The 22,767-nt window shown below is 57.5% G+C and overlaps 1 protein-coding gene across 1 annotated transcript in view; it reads right to left on the bottom strand.

Annotated features, from left to right (window-relative positions):
* Positions 1 to 6,311: 6,311 nt before the first annotated feature.
* The window catches only part of MYOM2 (myomesin 2), a 126,795-nt gene continuing 110,339 nt past the window's right edge, over positions 6,312 to 22,767 (bottom strand). The window contains exons 30-36 of the mRNA XM_059384461.1: positions 22,551 to 22,666; positions 18,427 to 18,532; positions 11,080 to 11,243; positions 10,811 to 10,847; positions 9,300 to 9,322; positions 8,199 to 8,254; positions 6,312 to 7,031 (exon numbers count right to left, since the gene is read on the bottom strand). Of these exons, the coding sequence (XP_059240444.1) occupies positions 6,714 to 7,031; positions 8,199 to 8,254; positions 9,300 to 9,322; positions 10,811 to 10,847; positions 11,080 to 11,243; positions 18,427 to 18,532; positions 22,551 to 22,666 (820 nt within the window). The 3' untranslated portion in view covers positions 6,312 to 6,713. The remainder of the gene's footprint in view (positions 7,032 to 8,198; positions 8,255 to 9,299; positions 9,323 to 10,810; positions 10,848 to 11,079; positions 11,244 to 18,426; positions 18,533 to 22,550; positions 22,667 to 22,767) is intronic.

Here is a 22,767-nt window from a genome sequence, read left to right as displayed (position 1 = left end):
AGGAAAGCTTCCTGCGCAGCGCTCGGGGGACAGACATCTCCCCCATCGACATACGCACGAACCTACCTTCATTTGCTAACAAATAGTTTGAATCAGTTAAAAAAAAAAAAAAAAAAAGACCTTCATGACAAATTTCCACCCGCTAATGAAACACTCTCAGGACCTTTCGCCCCAAATGCGCATCCGTCCATTTGCTCCACGCCACGGTTACTGTGCATGCTCTCCATGAAATGCAATTTCTACATCTATTTATGGTTTTTAATTTTCTAAGCCATTAACGTTCACATGTGGATTCCCACTGCGCTCCTGGGTTAAAACATTTCATAGAAAAAAAATACATACACGTTTTGCTGAGAGCAGCACACTTGTTACCCACTGAGGGAGGCACGTGGACTCAATCCACGGGCCTCCTGTGGCAGCTGTCCCACGCTCGGCCAGTGACGTGAATCCCAGGATGGGTCTCCTTCCCCGCACACGGTGACGCAGCTCTGCAGCCGCGTGAGAGACACGCCTCGCCGTCATGTCTGTTGACTAAGGAACTAGCGTGTGTCCCTTAGGGAGCAGTGCACGGGGCCCACGTTGGTTTACCGGCCGCGCATCTTGACGATCGGGACTCATCTGACGTAGGGGACCTGTACTAAATCGTACAAAATAAGTGGTACCTCCCTGCTCCCCGGTCTTGGCCCCACAGGCGCTAGCGTTGCCAGCGTGCCGTCTGGTGCTTTAAAACAAAAACGAGACAGAAAACAGCATTCCCAGAAGGGGTCTCCAGCGCACTTTCTGACCTCACACAACCTCATGCTGGCCAGGCCTGAGAGCAGAGAGGAGGAAATCCGTGAATTGCTTCTTTAAAAGTAAGATATGGGCAATCTTAAAATCTTAATTTTAGAAGATGCAAAATCTTTGTATTTCCCCCGTGACTTGACCAGGTTTACAAGTACTACCCACCCACCCCCCCCAGCTTCAACTGACACACAGTTGACACATAACGACATGGGAGGTGCACGCGGTGCCGATCTAAGACGCTCACATTCTCCAAATGATTCCCACCAGAGTGTCACATCGCATAACTGCTCTTCCCGCTTTGTGGGAAGAACTTTTAAGGTCTGCTCTCTGGGCAGCTTCCATTGATCAGTCTGCTTAACTGTAGTCTCCGACCGTGAACTAGACCCCCAGAGTTCACGCATCATATAAGGGACATTTGTAGCCTTGGGCCAACGTCCCCGCACTTGCCCTCCCCAGGCCCTGGTAATGACCATTTCACTCTCCTTCTGTGGCCTCTACCTTTCGAGCGTGAGTGCTGAGCTGCCCACAGGATGTGTAAAGCTGCAAAAAAAAAAAAAAAGCTTTGGGTCTCCTGTACCCTGCTCAGCCCTTGTCTCTGTTTTGGGAGCTCCTGGCCTGAGACCCGACTGGCTGGAAGAGCCCGAGTTTTGTAAATGCTGAACCAATCTCAGCTGCTTGCGCTCCCACACACGCTCCTGTCTTCCTGTCTGGCTCTGAGTCCCAGACGAAGCCCACATCTGGGGCCGATTTAAATGAATCTGTATCTAACTATTCTCATGAGGTGACCCTAGAAACATTTTCAACAGATGGTTGATTTATGTAAAAGCCCTACATGCACCCCAGACCACCATATTTCATAATCAGACGAATCCAAAATTCACTCTTTCTGTAACAGAGCTCTGAGTACATATGCACTCTCTCATAAAAAGCATCATTTCCTCAATTTTTGCAGACAAAAGGAAACATGGCTTAAATAGTTCAAGTGACACGCCCCCGGTGACAGAGCTGCTCAGCCACTGAGCCAGGCCCCGGGCCAGGAGGCGTGGGTACCCCTGTCCTTGCTCGTCCTCCGCCGGGTGCTGTCATCGGCCAGCAGCCAGAGGTGTGCGCAGGGGGAGGTTGTGTCTGGGTCACAGGCCTCTCTGACTACAACAAGCATCAGAGGAAGCCCCGTGTGAACCCTGACATGGGCCTTACCAGGGAAATGTCCGCTCGCCCAGGGACCGGCCCGTGGATGCCAGCAGAGAAGCTATTGGGGCGCACAAGGAGAGCTTGGAGACAGACGGCACACAGACAAATTGCCCGGGAAGGAGGATGCCCGCCCCAAGTGCTGAAGACCCGGCTGGAGGCGGACAGCGGGGCACAGCCGTGGCGCGGGGCAGGGAAGCAGTCCTGTCCGGGGACGAAGCAGGTGCTGTGAGTGCCGCGCAACGGAGAGCGGGAACGGGAGGTGTGGGCACGAGTGAGCGCGTGAGTGACAAGCAGCAGCTGACCTGGGCCGTGGGAGCCACTGGACCAGACTGCGCCCCCGGAGCCCCTGTGGGAAAGCAGCACAGACAAGAAGGCGACCATGCCCAGGACATGATGTGGTCTTGAGGGAACCCCACGGATTGTGTGTGGCTGCAGGGGACCACGGCAGCCATGCAGTGATACCTGACGGCCCCATCATCGTGGGATGGAGGCATTCTGAAGTGAAGGCAGAAGGCCTCTGGGCGTGCCCCCGGGGAGGACAGCACATCACTGCAGTAGCGTGCGGTCAGTGGACATGTCAGCTCGACTGGGCTGCAGGAAGCTGGAACCTGCGAGGGTATCTGAGCGAGATCGGAATGTGACTCAGGGGGCTGAGCCCAGAAACCCTTCCTCCCCGCTGGGAGTGGGCATCATCTAATTTGCTGCAGCCCGAATGGAGCAAAAAAGGCACAGGAAGATGAACTCGCTCTGCCTGAGCTGAGACAGCCTTCCTCTGCCCTAGGACATTGGTACTCCTGCTTCGCAGGCTTTCCAACTCGGCCAAACTCCAGCACCGGTTCTCCTGGGTCTCCAGCTGCAGATGCAGATGGTGGGGCTTCCCAGCCTCCACAACCACGTCTGCTAGTCGTGTAATAAATCTACTTATACTGACTCTGCGTACCTACCCATCCGTCCATCCACCCATCCACATGTCTATCTAATCTGCTGACATAGCTATCTGTCTGTCCATCCATCTATCCATCTGTCCATCCATCTGTCTACACATCTATTTAATCTGTCTGCATATCTGTCCATCCATCAATCCGTGTATCTAGACATCCACCCGTCATCCACCAGTCTATCTACATGTCTACCCACCCACCCATCATCTATCTGTCTACACCTCGATCCATTCATGTATCTATCATCTGTCTCCTATTGGCTCTGTGTCTCTGAAGAACCTAACTAATGCAAAGGGTAGCACAACCAGGGATGCACAGCTTGAATTTTATCGTGAGGAAACATCAGCAAATCCACATTAAGACATGCTCCGTAAAATAACCTGCCTCTGTCCTTCAAAACTAATAACATAATTAAAGATAAAGAAGGATGGGAAACTGTCCCAGATTTGCAAGAAGTCAGGAGACACGACGAAATGTGATCCAAGACCCCAACCTGGCTCTTGGATGGACGGGAAACTCTAGAGCTTATGATTGGGATAACTCGCGGAGTCAGAATATGGGTTGTACGTTACAGTTTTGTATCAAAGGTGAGTCCCTTTATTTGAAGACTGGACTGTGGTAACATAAAGATACCTTGTTCCTTGTTCTCAGGAAACATAAACCAAAGCATGAAGCGATGGAGAGGCAGGACGTGTAGGGACTGTGCCATCTTGTGGCTCTGGAAACAAACTGTATATATTTGTTCACGGAACCCGTGCCTCCGCCAGCCCCCTCTGTCCTCACACTGTCACACGGGCACAGGCTTCAGAGGGAGCCGGTAGGTATCCCAGACCCTGAGTGGCTTTCTCTGACTAAGCAATGAGCTCTCTCGCCCCGTCTCCTGATCCAAGGCTGGCGTGTTTGCTCCCACATCAGGTGTGGATTCTAGGACGGCAGACGGCCATTCTTCAGATACTTAATGGATTTCCAGACAGTTAATGGGTGACCCAGATGTCTTCCCCGGCTACTTCCTTACACTCTGCCTCCCAGGGAGTAACTGGTAATCAGACTGGGATTGCCCATACTGCGGGACATTTGCATAAATACAGCAGGCGAAGGACTGTGATAAAAATGCACCCAGACCTTGGATTCTGCGTCCGCTTCTCCAGCACAAGGAGCCAGGGGCCTTAGAGAAATGGCTGAGCCCCGGGCTGCGGCGGGGAGGAGCAAAGCGGAGCCCAAGGGTCCACTGGCGCAGGAAGTCAGGAAGCACTCAAACAGCCAATGACAAGGGACCTGGGGACCAAAGCCAGAACGATCTGAGCAACAAGGCAAGCAGCGTAGTGTTGGATGATAACCCAGAGTGTGACGTAAGTCTCATGAGTCCACACCGGTGTCCACAGGGCCTGACTGGAGAAACAGAGGGAAGAGAAGGGGTGCGTCCTCCCCCAGAAGACTCCTGCGTGCTGCGGCGGCTGTCCCCTCCAGCAGGAGCTCATTCCACGGACCCCCACCACCCCCCTGCACGTGGTCTGGCCCAAAGGACCCGGAGCCAAGAGTAGAGCAGGAAAGGGAGAGTCAGTGATGCTACCGGGAGAAGCCGGCCGGCACCATCTCCGCGCGGGACGAAGGTCGGTGTCACCCCGGTGTGTGGGTGTCAGGCACCTCCCCGCTGGGTCTCCCGAAGCCCGTCGCCGAGACTGTCACGAGAGCGTGTCAGACCAGCCCAGACAGGAGAACATTCCTAGAACTGTCACCATCTTCAAACACGAGCGAAGGCGGGAACTACGGCAGACCGGACCAGGCAGAAGCAACCATGAACCGCCCAGAGAGAGCGTGGAGGGCAAATCCAGGGCGACCCGAAAGCCGACTGCGGTTAGGACGGGCAGACCAACGCCAGCTCCTTTGTTTTGGCAAAGGTACCGTGGAAGCATAACGTTACCCACAGGGAGAGCCACGGGAAGGGCGCGCGGAACCCCGCAGTGCTCGCGGCTCTTGTACAGACCAGAGCCTGTTCAGAAGGAGCGCGCTTGCTTTTAAAAGACGGAAGTCAAAACCGCGGGGACTGTCAAGACGTAACGACGGTGGCTGCCGGGGCTCGGGGAGCGGGGGAACCAGCAGGCGGAGCAGACAGGGTTTAGGGCAGCGAGACGACCCTGTGTGACCCTGCCACAGAGGGCACGTGTCATCACACGTGTGTGCCAACCGGGCATGCATGGTCTAGAGCGACGGAGGTGTACACTGTGGACTGGGGGCGATGAGGACGTGTCCATGGGACCATGGACGGTGACAAGTGCACCATCTGGGGCGGCTGCCGACCGCGGGCGAGGGAGGAACGCGGGAAACCTGTGCACCTTCTCCTCGGCTTTGCTGTGAACCAAAAAATGCTCTAAAAGTATAAATTCAACACCCCCTCCCCCGAAATGATACGGCTTTAAGAAATTCATTGTCTCCCATGAACTATAATCTCTAAACAAAAAATGACCCCTTAAACTATAAAATAAGGAAGTCCTGTTGAATTAAATAAAGACTAATTTTAGGAAAATTTGTATGGGTCTCCCTTTGCCAAGATGTTCCAGAAACACTGCCCTGCTCGACAGTGACGACCAAGTCACCTGAAGTTCACCTGCACAACGGAGAAAGGAGCGATACTTTTTAAAAATTCTTGCTGATACTCACTTTACCTCCTATAATAACCTGCTCAGCGGGCTGGCATCATTAGGGACATATTGAAATTTCAGGGTTTCGTTTACGACCTTAGGAAAATATAACACAATCTCATTGAGCCTTAATGACAGAGACATAAAAATGTTCCGAAATGCCCAAAAGTTTTTTCTGACACAAGCAATATGTTTAATACAAAGCTAAAATGTTAAAGTAAGAATTTGGCGCGCAAGGAATTTCAGCCTCTTCCCAAACAAGGAAGAAAGGGTTCAAAGAAAGGCTGTGTTCAGCCAAACGTTTTGCTTCACTTCACCGAGAGACCCAGTGTCAGCCGAATTTCCAATGTGCCTCCACGGCCACCGCTCTGATAGTTTCGAGTGACGCCTCTCTTCGTTCTGAAACCCCTAACTAGTCAACTAGCTCCCTAAGAGGACCACAGCCATCCAGGCATCCTGTTTTCCTCTACAGAGAGTTTCAGATCTGTGCTCTGAACATCTCTAAGTCCACACGAGAGACGCGCCTTTCCGGGAACAATGGTCGTGTGGGGCCACTGTCCCCGCCAGCTGTGGGGCCACCACGAAGTCCGGGCAGGTAGATGCCATGAGTGTGATCTGCGTCCCCCTCCCTGTCTCTAGATGGCACGCTTGCGGGCCCCTGGCTGTGCCACCAAATGGTAATCTGTAATTGAGCCCGGAGAGGAAGCAGATGGAGTCAGGTATGGCTTGATACAGGAGACCACACAAGTTGCCTTTTAAAGCTTTATTCATCTACGGCAAGAGAAAACAGTGCAACCAGGTAACACATGCATGCAAGGCTCTGCACCAGGATGTCGGAGCTGCTAGGTCGTCTGCCCCCCAGAGGGGAAGCAGCAGCACGCCGGGGGCTAGGCGTCCCAGCATCCGCGGAAACCTGAGCGGGCTCCTGGCAACCCACTCTGTCGGCATCTGCAGACGTACGTTGTAGCCTGCGGCTAACGACCCGGGCTTTCGCCCCTGGAGGGACATCAAAGAATGACAACTAAATGCTAAATTCAAAAGCGTCGGTGCATGCTGGCCCATCGGCACACGCGCCCTCACTCACGGTCACCCGTCGGAGCAAGCACACGGCACTCGCGGGGCCTTCACCCCGACCCGTCCCCGGGCAGCCGCTGCATCACGGGGCCAGCCCGGAGGCCGAGGCCGGGATGAGCTTCGGCTTGGCCTGCTGCGGCGGGGCGATGTCGGGGATCTTCTCGCCGTGCTTGTACACGCTGACGGTGACGTCGATCTTCTCACCCCCATACTTGTTCTTCACGTTGATGCTGTACTTGCCCGAGTCCTCCGAGGTCACGCCCTTGATGGTCATGCTGACGTACTTGGCCTGCTCCACCTTGACCGAGAAGTGCTCGCTGAGCTCGATGTCCTTGTCATTCTTGAACCACACCACTTCGGGGTCAGGGTTTCCGAACACCGTGCAGGTCAGGTTCAAGGTCTTCGGGGGGGGGGGGGAAGAGAGGCTTAGAAACACGGACGTCAGGCTGCCTCTCCCACAGGAACGGGGCCGCGCCGTCGACCCACGCTCCACGCGGCTCGGTCAGTCCGCACACTTCCCGCACGCGAGCGCCAAGCTGGACACGCGGGACCCAAAGACAGCGGGAAGCAAACAAGCTCGCAGCCTCATGGGCAGCTCGTGAGAAAGAGCAAGGATCATTTCTCCTATTTTTTCCTGTTTTAATTATGGTCTATGTCTCGAAAGGCAGGAGAGGAAATCACACTCTACGTTCTACAGCAGACGTGCTTAGCCCCTTTCCCTTCCAGCTCGCGGACCCCGTCTGCCGGGTCCTCCGGCAGATCCAGAGACCACAGTGTCTTATGAGGAGGCATCAGGTGCAGCCAAGGCACTGGGACACTACGTGACCCCACGCTCAGCTCCGGGGACAGCGGCGCTGCTGCTCGCCCCTCGGACACATCCTTGTTGGGAGACCCACGATGACCCTGGCTCAGGGGCCCTCTAGGCTTGCCTTAGCTGCTAGAGAGAAGGCCTAGACATTTTAGTATTTTGGCCTGATAATACCCTCTCAGGTGTCTGCGTCCCCGGGACATGGACCTAGAACAACTGGAGACCTGAGAGGTACCAACTCGATGTCAGGAGCTCCATGGACTGGCCACAAACTAAACCTCCACTTAGTGCCTCCATCACAAATTCCAAAATGGTCTGAACTGGGAACACGGGCGGTTTCATTTCTCCCGTGATGTGCTTCTGTCCTCCTACAGGCGGTGGTCGGCCCGGTCCCTGTGTAGTGATGCCACGAAGGGCCCGGGACTGGGGGAAACATCCAGGATCGGGGGGATGCCGGGGCCTGGAACCCACGTGGCCACACCTGCTCTGGGACCCCGAGTCGTGCACCCTGTCCCTGTGCTCCTACAGCTGCTACTTGTGGGTTCAGAACGGTAAAGTCCTCCATCCTTTGGTAACACAGGGTCACAGAAACAGCCAAAGACCAGCATCACGGTGGGTGGGGAGCTCCCCGTCCTCTGGGGGCTGAGCAACGTGCAGTCCCTCCCCCAGGCTCCCCAGGCTCACTGCGACAAGGGGGACCGCCCTGCGCTGCTGACACCCCACGCCGCCCTAAGTCCGGGTCCTGCTGCGTGTCCTTACCTTGCCCTCCATGATGGTCACCACGTCAGGTAAGCCTCCAATCACCTTGCCACGATCTGAAACATGAAGGCGACTCAGTTCAGACAACTGTCCCAGGGCCGTCTCTCCCGAACAGCCCCGTGCTGAGCCACACGTAGGTACAAGCCGACCCGGGGGGCTCCTGCACTGTGGACGTAAAGTCTCGGGTGTGCGGGGGACGGCGGTGAAGGCCCTGCAGGGAACGAGGGACGTGCGTGCGGGAGCTCGCCAAGGGCTCCCTGTGGGGACCCCACTCCAGCCAGACGCACCCTGGAGGGGAGAAGGGTCCTGTGCGTCCAGAGAGCCGGGCTTCCCGTTTTCTGTGTATTGTGACGCTCTGACATCCTAGGCTGAGGAGATGGCCCCTCCCAGGGTGCCCCGTCTCAGGGAGCGCCTAAGGGCCCAGCCGGCATCAGGCCAACCACCCGGCCCGGAGCCAGGCGGCCTCCGCGGATGGTCCACCCACCGCAACGCTCCTGGGCCCCGCCTCGCCGACCTGGCCCGCACCTGGGAGCAGCAGCCTCTACCGTGATCACCCCAGGACCCGGGGACAGGCAACCAGGGACCACCCCTTCTAACCAAAGCCCAGTGAAATAACTCAAACGAGCCAGGCCTACCCTGTCTGCCCCGCCTGCCTGTCCCGGGGAAACCCCAACAAACGCTGGGGTCTGGGCACGCCCCTCACTCCCGCCTCCCGACCGGGCCCTTCCCTGCGTGGCTCCGGGTGGCGGCCTCCGTCTGGAGGACGTGTGCGTGTGACGAATGGATTTCCTGAGCCTCCGCCCTCCGTGCTCTACCTATGGCCGCACCTGCCGCGTATCTCAGAGAACACGGAGCGGGGGGGCAGGGGAGAGAGGAGCCCCGGACGGAACCAGGAGCCACAGCGGGGGCCGGGCTGGGCTGGGCGGAAGGGGTGAGTTGGCAGAGTCGGGATGCGGGTGTGGGAGTCTGGGAGGTTCTCCATCCCCGCCGGCAGGTTTGCTACTTCACATTTAACACGCAACATCCAAACGCTACAGTGTGGCCCCTTTGCCCCACCCCTAAAGAACAGGCGGCGCTTGTTACAATGTGACAGGTACTTACTCTTCTCTGCGAAAGCCGCCGCCCTAAACATCAAAGGGAGAGAATAAAAAGAAAATCGTGAGAAAACGCGACCTCGACAAGCATCGCATGATTCGGACCGTCGCTGGGCAGGAAAGCGAAAGCGAGGAGGACACGTGTCCGCGTCCTCTTACAGGAGCACGTCCCGGCCAGCACTGAGCAGCTGGCGCCGGGTCCGAGCACTTTTCCTGGCGTCTCCCCTTGTCGCCGCTGCGGGCGGTGGCGGGAGGGCCCGTCTTTTGGCAGGTGACGCCCATGGAATAGCTCAGGGCTCGGGCATGTAGTTTGGAGAGATTTTCTTTTCTCACCACATTCATCAGATTGCACTGGAGATTTTTAGATAAATTCTGAAAACTCTGGCTCCTGGTTTACTTAGCTGCCTGTTCGTGCCTTCAACACTCACTTACTGAATGACCCAGTACAGCCACTGACCGTCCACTCTCCTTTCTGGATGCTCCAAAATTCAGATTCATGTTTAAAAACCCAAGGGATTACTTAAAAATTCTCTCGGAACAGTGGGATATTATCTAGCACTAAAAATATACGAGGCTTCAAGCCACACAAAGGCAGGGAGGAACCCTAAATGCAGGTCGGTGCGTGAAAGACACCAGTGTGAAGGTGTCGGCGCTGCAGGACCTCAGTCCAGGACGTGCTCAGAAAAGCCAAACCACGGAGACAGGACAAGGCCCAGGAGCAGTGCTTGACAGAAGACAGGGGGCGGGAGGTGTGGACAGGCAGCCGCAGGGCAGACACTGCCCGTGTGGACGGGCAGTGAGTATGCTCTGTGTGATCCTGCCGCGGGGGACACACGCTGTCACACACTTGTCCCACCCCCCAGAATGGATCCCACCCAGAGGAGCCCCGACGTCCCCTGCAGGCTGTCGTGAGGACGTGTCCCTGCGGGTCCATCGCTGGTGACAAGTGCACCATCTGGGGGGTGCTGCGGGGGCTTAGAGGGGGGCGGGCAGGGGCCGGGCAGGGCTGCACGGGAACTCTCTGCACCTCCTTCTCAATCTTGCTGTGATAACTTTTAAAAAATTGCTCTGGGGTGGCTCAGCGGGTTAAAGCCTCTGCCTTCAGCTCAGGTCATGATCCCGGGGTCCTGGGATTGAGCCCCGCATTCGGGCTCTCTGCTCAGCGGGGAGCCTGCTTCCCTCTCTCTCTCTGCCTGCCTCTCTGCCTGCTTGTGATCTCTGTCTGTCAAATAAATAAATAAAATCTTTAAAAATTTTTTTTAAAACTGCTCTGTAAGACGTGTTGTCATAATTCTAACTCTTTCAGAAATATGTCATGTTCATCATCAAAAGCAACCCTGGGTAATGACGACTCTAGAAAGTTAATTTATAAAAACATGCACAGGTTAGAAGGACGCCTGCCCTCTGTCATTTTTCTGTGGGTGCCAGGGTCCCCCATGTTTCTGTGCTTGGCCAAGTGGCCCCCGGGGGACAGACCACCATGCAGACGTGCAAATCGTGCAGACATGCAAATCTTACTTGAGCTGCTGGAATTCTGCAAAGGCCTCATCGAATGCTGTAAGGAAACGTTGCAAACAGTTTAATGGTTTCCCTGTGTTTGGCTTTTCTCTCACTCAGGTGCTTTACCAATGAACTGACTTCATGAGGACAAACAGCCAAAGGGATAAACTGATTATTCAGAAAAAAATTTCTCTGAATGAAAAGCATAAAATCAGAGCATTTCCTCTTCTGGCATTGTAGTGGATCCCTGAACACAAAATCGGGAGAGGCCGCAGGACGGATCTTACCCTGCCCAGACAGGTCGAGGGAGCGCTGATGGTTATCTTTGCCGTCAAAGATCTCGAAGGTGTATTTCCCTTTGTCCTTCTCCGTAGGCTCACAGATCTGCAGCCAGGCCATCTCCTCGCTGCCGCCAATCCTCATATGCTCGCTCGACGCAATCTTGGCATCTCTTTAAAAACAAATAAAGAGTCAACAGAAACTCATCTCAGCTTAGAAACTTATATGCAAGATGGTGATGGGGCTAGGGACCCTCGTTTGGTGGGGAGCCCTACTGGGCTGGCTAGTGCTTGTGTCACAGGAGAGTTTTCTGAATATTATAAAAGTATTAACTACATCAGTAGCTCTAAAATTCAACCTGATGCCTAGTTTTTAAAGAAACATTCTTATTTAATATATTCTTATTGGCCACAACATAATAGACTCAAAAATGCTCTTTATAGACCAACACTTTTTTTTCCTCAAAAGCTTTCTAATGACCATGTCAGCACTTCTGGATAGAAACCCCAAAGAACTCAAAGCAGGGACACAAGTACCTGCACCACGTTCACCGTAGCATCGTTCACAAGACCCTAAAGATGACAGCACCCCGATGTCCGTCACCGGGAGAATAAAGAAGATGTCAGTGTCAGGTACAGAGACAACGCAACAGTGTTCGGCCCAAAACAGAGGGAATTCTGACACCTGCCACAGTGTGGATGGCCTGTGCAGGCTGAGAGAAGTCACCCGCAAACACACAGACTGCCATGATTCTACAGGGAGGCCCCTGGAGTACTCAAGTTCATGGAGACGGAGAGAGGGATGGTGCTGGCCGGGGGCTGGGGAGAGAGAAACAGGACGTCAGTCCACCCGGGGATGCCAGCTCTCAGACCGCCTCATTCCCGTGCACAAGCAGAAAATTCACCTGTACACAGTGATTCTCAGTTCTGCAGACAGAAATACTCTTCCAAAGAAAACACACCATGCTGTGGGCTGGCCAATCAGCCCCAAGCCTGAAACGCTAGGACCGTGAGGAGCCCACGTGTACAAACTCCCCCGCAGAAACTTTGGCCCGTAACATGCAACACGAACGTCGCAGCGGGACAAAGAGGAGGCCTCCTCACGCCTCACACGCCCCGACGATCAGCATTGGGACAGACCACATGGCAGACCCGACGGCGTGGACCGGGGGGAAGCTAAGCCCGCCGTGACAGCTCGCAGACCGACCCACCACGGCTGAGTAAAGGACAGCTAATGTGCACGGAGAGCCTCTTCCAAGCAGAGGAAGGAGACACCTTCTCTCCAACGTGAACGCCCCAGGCCGTGCTGCTGTGCCCCCTCCCTCGGCTGCCACGGGTGCTAAGGCTCAGCCTGGAGGCCTCCAAGCTCTGCTGGGTCCACCCACGGCCCCGGGGCTCCAACACGGCCGTCTGCACTCAGCACGCGCGGAAGCTCCCCGATGAGGTGGGGATTTTAACATGAGCCCCGCACATGAATGAGGCCTCTCTGCACCCATCCCAACGCACTAGTCCCCTGCTGGGAACCGTACCACCCCCTCCCTGCGGGACGGGACAGGATACTGCTTAGGGATTTGCAGCATGTCCCCAGCTCAGCTGAGAAGGGGTGACCTCAGCGACACCGAGGATTTGCGCTCTGCCTCAAAGGCTGTGCCCGGGACAGCTGGGGGAGAGGAAGGGTTGCCTGCTCTGCACGCCTGCAGCCCCGGGTGTGGATGGCCCTGGGGGCTCCCCTGTGCCACGTTCTCCAAGGGTCTGGGGGCTGCAGAGGTGCTGGTCTCTACTTCCACAAATTCAAATACATCGTCCTTAAAGAGAAAGACTGCTGTGCTCTGGGCACACAGGTCAGGATGGTCAGGCATCTGCGTCCATGAGTGTGTGCGAGAGACGGACGGACGGGGACAGATGGATGAGGCGGAGAGTCTGGAGTGGCTTCCGTGGGGCATGGCCAGAAGCCCACGAGCTGCCTGGGCCATGACGAAACGTGATTGGAATTTGCATGTTAGCAGCCACATTGGACCCAGCTTTCTTCAACGCATGGAACTCACGCGGCCCCAGGGTCACCATACACATGCTCTGGGAAACAGTGACACTTTCAGCCCCAGAAGAGTTAAGGTTTTGTTGAAATACGTCCCATTTGGATGGTGATGTGTTTGCAAAATCAGCAGCTCGCTTGGAGGAGACAACAGCACGGTGTCCTTGTGTCTCTGTCTTCTGTGCTCAGGGAAGAACAAGCGTCCCAGAGCAGTTCAAGCAGGTACAGACGGCCTCCCGGCTTCCATGCGCTGAACACCACCGGCCAGGTCAGCAGCAGAGACAGACGGACACGCTGCCCTCCACGGCAGTGCCTGCTCCCCAGCCACGGGGCCCTTTGCCATTCAAGTCTGATTTACAGAAAGCAACACTCCGCAGCCTTGAGAGTGTCTTTGGGTGAAGACCATCTGCGTCCACGCGACGTCACTCAGCACGGAGAAAGTGTAAAGACCCTGCACTGGGGGGGGGGGGGCAAGTGCGTTACCCCCAGGAATGCCCACCGCTCCCTGAGGCAGGGGAGCCACGGTTCTGCAGCAGTGACCCTGCTCCCCACTGGAGCTCCAGCTCAGAAAGAAGCTGCTGTCTTAGGATGGGGATGTACCTTCACCCCCAATCCCGGCTCAGCTGCCAGGACTGAGCTCGGAGCCAGCTCTCCCAGAGCCCCACACTCTGGGCTGTGAGCTAATTCTGTTCCCCAGGTAGCAGTGGAGCCCATGCCAGGAGATGGCCACACACTGCCTTACCGCCCACCCCAGCTCAGCTCTTCCACAGGGACAAATCCCCACCGCCGGTCCCCTCCCCAGAGCCAACATAGCCCCCCAAGCCCACGCCCTCTCTGCTTGCTTCACACTGAATTCAACAATGCTTAAGAAGACACTTCTCAAAGGAAGATGGCCGACAGACACATGAAAAAGTGCTCCACATCACTTGGCATCAGGGAAATACAAGTCAAAACCACAGTGAGTTCCCACCTCACACCAGTCAGAATGGCTAAAATCAACAAGTCAGGAAATGACAGATGCTGGCCAGGATGCGGAGAAAGGGGAACCCTCCTACACTGTTGGTGGGAATGCAAGCTGGTGCAGCCACTCTGGAAAACAGCATGTAGGGTCCACAAAAGCTTCCTCTATTAAAAATAGAGCTGCCCTATGTCCCAGCAAATGCACAAGTAGGTGTTTACCCCAAAGACACAGCTGCAGTGAAAAAAGGGGCATGTGTACCCCAATGTTCATAGAAGCAATGTCCACAACAGCCAAACTATGGAAAGAGCCCAGATGTCAGTCCACCGATGAATGGATAAAGAAGATGTGGTCCATCTGCACAACGGAATACTACTCAGTCATCGAAAACATGAAATCTTGCCATTTGCAGCAATGTGGATGGAACTAGAGGGTGTTATGCTGAGCGAAATCAGTCAGTCAGAGAACGATGCACAGGAGACACACGCGGAGTTTCGGTGTTGCCCCCAGACACTTACTAATTACAAAGCGAAAGCTGGTGACATTGCAGGGGACAGACCTTGGAAGCCACCTGTCAACCAGGTGAGCACCTGTGTCAGCTTCGCTTCCCCTACACGCCGACCACAAAGGAACGCCTTCGATCTCATCATGGGAAGCCAACCCAAGTGGACGGCTGCTCTGCAAAGCAGCAGACCAGAACGTTCCAGGGGCACCCAGGTCCCAAATGCCAAGAAAGGACAGACTGAGGAGCTGCCCCAGGTTCCGGGACCCTGAAGAGCCAAGACAGTTAGTGCACAGTGGCGTCCTGGAAAACTGGCACAACCCGGGCCAGGTCTGCTACTCAGGGCGGAGGACCGTGTCGCCGTCCACCTCCCGGTTTTTCTCCCGCGAAGCCGGGCAACAGCCGCGCAGGAGCTCGGTACTACGTGAGCGACTGTCCTAGAAGCCTCAGAGTGGTTTGTATCTTACAGTGAAAGTATTTAAATTATGATATGCTAAAACAAGTCGTTGGAAGGGACACAAGCACAAAAGTCTAAAAATGAAGTCGAAGACAGGCCAGCCAAGGCTGCTCTCCCAGAGACCGGAGCTGTCAGCACGGGCGGGCTGTCCCAGGAGGAAAGTGACAGCTGGCTCCTCTCCCGCTGGTCAGATGGTCACGGGACCTCCATCCGGATTCTGCCTCCTGTGGGCAGGCAAACGCAGATACTGGCAATCACCCCCAAAAGTCAGGAGCTATTAGCCTCTGGCCAGGGGACGCAGCCCTGAGAGACAGGAGCCTCACAAACAACGCTGCCTGCGAAGGGCTGGAACCATCCGGCAAGTTTTACTCCCACCCCCGTGAGAGCCACAGGCACGAACACGGGCCGCCCCGGGCTTCCAAGCAGGTACACAGGTGGACGGGCCAGGAAGCATCTGTCTCAGGCAGGGAGCCCCGCCAAGGACTCGACACCATAGCTGGAGAGCCGCTCCCCGGGGACCAAGGTGCCTGCCCCAGTGACGGCCCCTCTGGTCTTCCCGTTGGAGCCCGTCCTGCACACCTCGGGACAGGCCGAGGGACCGCACATGTCAGGGTGCACGGGAGCCTGTCTGGAGCCTGACGCACAGCCGGGGGTCCCTTCCCCTCGCTGCGTCACTCGATCTCAAGGGCTCCTCCGTGCGCGGCATTTCCCCAGCGGAATTAGAATCCACGTTGTAAGACGTTGTGAGACTCGCGGCAGCTGGGGTCCGGGGTTGAGGTTTCCTGGGTGTGGGGACGTCGCTAGGCCTCCAGGGGTCCGCACCCGGGAGACCCGCACCACGGAGGGCGCATGAATTTCTCCTCTGAGCAGGAGGGCGCAGTCCTGTCCCGGAAGCGCGGTGTGGCTCGGCGTCACTGTCGGTCCGCAGAGGTCTGAGGCCTCTCCTCGGAGGGCACCTTCAGCCCCGGGCGCCTTCCTCCGTGTTCTTACCGAGGAACGGCAGTCCCTGCTCCCGCCCGCGCTTCTGCAGGTCCTCAGCAGCCTCGGTCGGTCCCGGGCTGCCCCTGACACGAAGAAGCCGGCGTCCCCAGTCGAGCTGCCCCTGTGACGGCCCCGGGCCGCCCTGCGGCTGTCCAGGGCAGTGCGTCTCCGAGGGAGTGGGCGTTCCTAGGCTCCTCCATTTTCCTGCTTCCTAATCCCTTATTGAATAGTCAAAGAGTGAAATACGACCCAGCGTGGTATCTCGGCGCCACAGACCGCAGCACCGGGTTCACCATCGTTCGGCAGTCGAGGAGGATCGAGGCCGAGGTCTGTCTTAGCCCTCGAGGTGCACAAGGAAGACTCGGGGTCTGTGGAGGAGAGAAAACACACAGACGAGGCCCCTGGCGTCCACGGAGATCTCCGACGCCGCCCCCTTCTCTGCGGGCTCTCGCAACCTTTCCCCTGACGCCTCCTCATCCAGGAGCCACACACCTGACCCGAGCACTGACGTCTCCGTCTGTCCGTCCGTCTGCCCGTCTGTGTGAGCCCCCACAAGCCTGACAACCCCGCGCAGGGAGCTGGTGAGAGTCAGACCGGCTACTACCCGGGTCCCCGCTCTTCCCCTGGCTGTGGGGCTTGGAGCAAACCCATCACATTCCTCGGCCGGAACCTCCGTGTCCACATCGACGACAGTGGGGAGTCACACCCAACCCGGGATGTATGACGCCACGTATGCGACGTGCTTAACGCACAGCAGTTGTGATGGAGACACAGACCTCCTGCCAGTGCCGGTGCCAACACGTCTACCGACCCGTGTGTGTGTGTGTGTGTGTGCGTCCACGCCGGGGCGAGCGTTCCTGTGGGTGTGGGTGTGAGTGCGAGTGTGCTCACACGGGCTGAGCACTGTGTGTCTACGCAGGTGCACAGGCCCATCCAATCTGTGCACCCCAGTGCCTGCTGCGGCGTGTGCCGCTCTGGGAAAGCGTGGAGGACGGAGCAGCCCGTCGGGGACAGCCCAGGGTCAGGAGGGAACACAGGACACACGTCCCAAGCACGGAGGACCCGCTACAGGACAGCACACGCCGTCCGGGACGCAGCGGCACAGGAAGGAAGTCAGGAATGCGCCCATCCGGGCAGCGCTGGGCTCAGCTGGAGACAGACGGACGCACACGTCTAAGAAAACACTCCTCCAGGGAAAGTCACAGCGCGAAACTACGCCGAGGCTCCCGTTATCGGGGCCTTTGCCAACAGGACCCTGCCTCGGAGGCACAGACCCTCCCTCGGGATCTGCGGTGACCCCGCCTCCGCCGGACGCCACGCTGGCAGAAACACAGCCCACCGGGGGTCACACGGGCGAGAAAACCAAGAATATCCGCTCCTTACGCCCTTCACACCGGACTTGCAAACAGAGGCACCTGGACAGACGACCCTTTCAGAAGGGAGATGGCCGCGGGCACAGCCTCCGCTCCGAAGTGTGCGAGAAGCAGCCCGTTTAGAGGCAGGATGGGCTGTGGCGGACGGAACATCCGATAAAAGGAAAAAAGGAAGAAAGTGTGGTCCATTAGGACGGGTTTCATAAATGAAGGCGTATCACTGAGATTGCAATGATTCTAAATGTGAGATTCGATGAAACAGTTTCAAGCTGAAGAGAAGAGTAGATACAATGAGCGTAAAACACGGGGCTCAGCTCACCGAGGAGCCAGGAGCGTGGTGCCCCGACTTCACTGAGAACACGGGCCAGGAACGCTGCCTGTGTCCTTGGGTCACAGCAGAGACGGAGCAGAGGCTGCGCCCTGCCCGCTCCGTCTTCAGCTCCCGGGGGAACCGACCTCGGTCCGGCCTACTCGGTGGCCTGCAGTTCTGAGCAGCAGCTCTAGGGACACCCTTGGGGTGTAGGTTTGAAAGACCCAGACCCTGGGGCCGGGCACCAGGGCTCGCCCATATTGCGACCACGACAAAAGTCTCCGGTGCTACGGGGGCAAACCCTACACACCTGGAGAAGCTGCAGGCTGCCAGCGAGAAACCCAGAAGACCTGCCGTTCCGACGGGATCTCATCGCTTCCTTTCTTCCTTGAACTCTGGACACTTTGGTCCTTCTCTTCTTAATCAAGCTAGTGAGGAGCTGGCAGACTGGACATGGGGACTGTGGTCTCCACATACTGGTTTTCCACGAGCTGCCTGCTCCACTGCAGATAACACGTGTGCCACCCCATTTGGTAAAACCCAGACGGTGCAGAAATGTGTCTCTGGTACCTTCAGGGATTTCTCTGTCTTTCCCCTCCTGGAGGTCCCCTCTATGGCCATGATGTCCCCTGCCCCAGCCCAGGAGGGGCAGTGCCGTGACAGACAGCCAGGACCGCTGTGTCCAGCTGTATGCATTGGGCACTGCTCCACCTGTGGCCGCCGTCAATCCCACTCATACTTACTTGTGATACCAGTTCACTTTCATTTCTTCGGTAAAGTATTTCATGAAACACTGAAGTCTTATTCCTTCTTCGGTGCAGAGCACCTTCAGGGGAGAAGCAGACGCCCCTGCAGAAAACAAACAGACTCAGACCAAGAAAAGTGGCACGGCAGCCGTCAGAACACAAAGGTGCAACGGCAGGGGACGCTGCTCTGTCCCGCGTCAACGCAGCCTCTGGTCTGTATGTTCCGGCCACACGTTCCTCTCACCCTCCCACACCATATCCGTTCACTCCCCGAGCGCCTGCCAAGGCCAGATGTGTCCGAAATCCTCTTTGCTGAATACTGCAAAGGACACGGAACGTTAGAGAAAGGCTCAACATCTGCCCCTTGGCCGCTGAGCTTCAGAAGAGGAGGGACATTTCTGGCAAACAGCTCAGGAACACGGTGAATTCCGCATTAACTGATCTGGAACTTAAATTCTCGGACACATGACTCCGCAGAAATGACCCAGGAAGGTGTCAAGGAGTCGAAAGGCTACGGTCCGTCCTCTGAGATGAGCAAAGACCAGGTAAGAGGGAAGAAGAGGCAGGAGAAGCCGCGAGCGGGGGCGCGGGGAGCCTAGGAAATGAGTGAGGACGCCACTCGTGTGTCTGGAGTGGGAGCTTAGCCGGCGGCGCTGGGGCAGGGGGTGGGGAGCTGGGGCAGGAATTGTACCAGACGCGCGACCTCAGAGACTTTACACGGACCCCTGGTGCTCAGGCACCAGAAGATACTATTTACGGAATCAGCAAAATAAAAGAAACCGATACGGTTACAACAACCGACGGGGGTGTGTTGGAGAAGAGGCTTTCGCAGCGCAGCACGTGCTAAGGCGAGAAGCCACCAGGACGTCTGCTCCGAGCCCTGCAGACACCCACAGACCCCACACGACTCTCATACTCCTGGGAGCTCGCCCGAAGGGAAAATCCCGAATACTGAAAACAGCCTCTCTGTCCGCGGACGAGCACCGTACGGCAGCTCGCAACGGTGAGCGGCGGCCGCCGTCCCAGGAAGGAGGACTTTGGACCACAGAGCAGCCGCTCCATGAAACAGCACGTGACTGTGGGCAATCATCGACAGAAAACGTGGATAATTATCATAAACTCAGGCAAAAAAAAAAAAAAAAAGAAAAGAAAAGAAAAAGAAACAAATTGTATTTATGACTTTGTGTAAAGAAATAGAAACCAAAATAAAAACGGCCGTGACGGTGGTGGCCCTGACTTCCACTTCCTGTCACATGAGCCCCCGTAAGGGAAGATCCGCCAACAGACACTCGGGGGGAACCGCTGTCCCGACGGAGCGACTGGAAGAAGTCGCTGAGGCAGGGTCTGTGCACCCGCTCAGGGTCGCCTCTGGGACCTCGGCTCCTGCTGAAACTCACGGCTCCCGGAGACATGAAGCACGTAGAGGGGCTGAACCGATGACCGAGTGCAGCATGAGGCCCTGACTTGGAGCCCGGGTGAATGGGGGGTTGGGGGTGACCCACGGGGAGGTCACCGGACACCCGCACAGGGCACAGAGACACCCCAGCCCCTCTGCCTCTCCCGCATCCCGCATCCGTGCGCCCCTGTTCCCTTTACCTTCCGAGAGCCTGAGCTACAGCAGCTCGGTGGGGCGGGGAGGCAGGAGCTGCCCTGGGGGAGCCGGTGCAGCTGGGCGGGCGCGCGTCTGCCGCCCTGCCCGCCCCGGGACGCCTGCTCCGGTCCCCTCGCACACGACCCCTTCAGCGGCAGCGACGAACAGGGCACTCGTGACCCGCGGGCACAGCGGGGCACCGCCGAGCTCCGAGCCAGAGACCGTGCGCCCTCCGACACCTCCCCGCACCCCTCCCAGCCCAACGCCCACCGTCCGCCTGCTCCCGTGAGCCCGGCTGGCCCCGAGCCACATGTCGGAGAGTCGGGCAGCTTCTGCCTCTCTGTGCCAGGCCCCTCCCACACAGAGCCCTCCAGGCTCACCCACGTTGTCCCAAATGACGGATTCCTTTCTTCCAGGGCTGAATAATATCCCAGAACATCTTCGTTAACCCACATCGTGCTTAAGGCCCTCACATTAATTCAAGGCTACGACAAAGCCCCCACGTTCTCACCGAGGCGCGTACCCTCACGAGCGCACGCGGCGTCGGGGCCGTGCTGGGAGCAGGAGCTTCCCCCGGGGCCTCCCCCGACCCCGAAGCCTCATGTCCCAGATGTGTCAGAGCTCCCGGGCCTCCGGCAGGACAGCCTTCAGCTCAAGGAAGGACAATTCTCCTGGAAGGGCCAAGGGCCGCAGGGGTGCACGGAGGAGGCGTGGGGGGGACAGAAGCCGGGTGGAAAGACAGAAGGAGGAGGGGCTGACGGAGGGGGAGGGGGAGGGGCAGGCGCTCCTGGGCCGGCCGCAGCCCAGCGAGGGAGCTTCTGCAGGGAGCAGCCGCGCTCGAGCCCCCTCCTTCCCCGTCCGTCCGTTTCTTGTTTCTTGCTCCTCCTGGACAGAGACGGCAGTGATGGAAAGCAACAGGCGAGAAGAGGAATTTGCAAACTGGGGACACAAGGTGGCCGGCACGCTCTGCACTTGCTGCAAGTTGGGGACATAAGTGAGGCCGCGGGGTAAGGACAGGGAGCGACGTGTCCTCCCCTGCACTCCTCCCGCATTGAAGACGGAGGGGAGGGGGCGGGCTGACCCCTCAGCTTCCCTCCTGCTCAGGCCCCGCTCCCAACCCTAACCCTCCCAGACCTCGACCACACATCCTTGAACACGAAACAGCAGAAGCGGCGTCGTCTTAGGAAAGGCCAACTCGCCTGAAGTTCAGGGTCACGCTCCAGACTACCAGAGTCAGAGCCAGGAAATGATCAGACACCCCGAAGGTTTTCTGGTCAAGCAGAGAGAAAACAAACGTGCCACCCGTGAAACACAGACTGACAGAGGAAGAGCCAGGCTAGAAAATCTCCCAACTCGAAGCAGGGACGGCCGCGGGCAGACTCCCCGAGGACGGAAAATAGAGCCCTGGCTTGGGGACACTCCGCAGAGCCAGACGGGCTTGATTCCAGCCGGCCGGTCCGGCGGGCGCTGCCCCTGCCATCGCAGCAGGAAAGGACCTGGACACCGTTCCCAGGGCTGGATTACGAGAGCCTCGTCTCCGAGAATGATGCCGCCGGGGGCGAACAGTAACGCCGACGCTCTAGCTCCTGTTTTGCCAGATGCATCACGGTGAAGCCTTGATTCCAAAGCCGTAAGGAGCATTCTTACTCCGCGACACAAAGCCGAGCCAGCAGGGTATTTAGTTTATGAGACATGCCACACCGCAAGCGAAGTCTGCCACTGAGATTTCCGTCGCACCAACAGGTGTTCTCTGATTACACATTCAGGAGTCCCATCAATCTCGAAAATCAGGGTATATACTTCGGGCCCCTTTAGACAACAATACACGTGAGATATTCTTGTAGAAGGGCATGATTGCTCCTGTCCCAGACGTGTGGACGACGCCTCAGAGACGCATGTCCCCTAGCAGAGGGCAGGACTCCTGGTCTGGGAATGTGGGCGGGTTTGCTTCTCGCGCATAGCCCAGTCGTCATGAACGGGATGTCCTAGAGCAAACCACAGCTCCTCAGGGACGTGAGCTCTCACCTGCAGCCCCGGGCACTCCTGGGACCCCGCAGGACTCAGCAGGTGCCCTGGGGGCATTCTGTGGCACAGTTCATGGAGGTCCCTAAAACCCAGCTGAGGAGTTTGACTTTTGAAGTCTGCGTGTGAGTGTGAGTCTGTGCGCGTGAGTGTGAGCGTGTCTGTGTGTGCGTGAGTGGGCGTCTGCACGCGTGTGGGTGAGCCTGTGCACGTGAGTGTGCGTCTGCATGCGTGTGAACGAGTGTGCACACGGCACTACGGACACTCTCAGAAGCAGCTGGGGGAGGCAGGGGCACCGTTTGCCCCGAGGATGAGGGAAGCAGGTGCCTCCCCAGGCCCCAGAGCAAAGGCTGGCACTTCCTGAAAGAGCACCGGCGCCGCACAGGGGGACGGCGGTCTGGGACGAGCGCACAGGCGCGGCGGGAACCATGTCTGTCTCTCCAAGACCAAAGTGAGCCCAGCACCCAGGACGGCCAAGACGCCGTGGGGGGCCCAGCAAGGTCCCTACGGCCTGCCAGGGGGTTGCTGCGAGGACGGCAGGGCAGGAGCTGGGCTGGGGAGGGCAAGGCCTGCGGACCCCGGAGCAGGGGCAGGGGCTGGGGACCCCGGAGCAGGGGCAGGGGCCTGCGGACCCCGGAGCAGGGGCAGGGGCTGCGGACCCCGGAGCAGGGGCAGGGGCTGCGGACCCCGGAGCAGGGGCAGGGGCTGCGGACCCCGGAGCAGGG

The sequence above is a fragment of the Mustela nigripes genome, chromosome 18, assembly GCF_022355385.1.
Source record: "Mustela nigripes isolate SB6536 chromosome 18, MUSNIG.SB6536, whole genome shotgun sequence".
Taxonomy (NCBI): Eukaryota; Metazoa; Chordata; class Mammalia; order Carnivora; family Mustelidae; genus Mustela; species Mustela nigripes.
The sequence above is the reverse complement of the archived record's forward strand: the minus strand, read 5'-3'. Positions and strand labels throughout refer to the sequence as shown.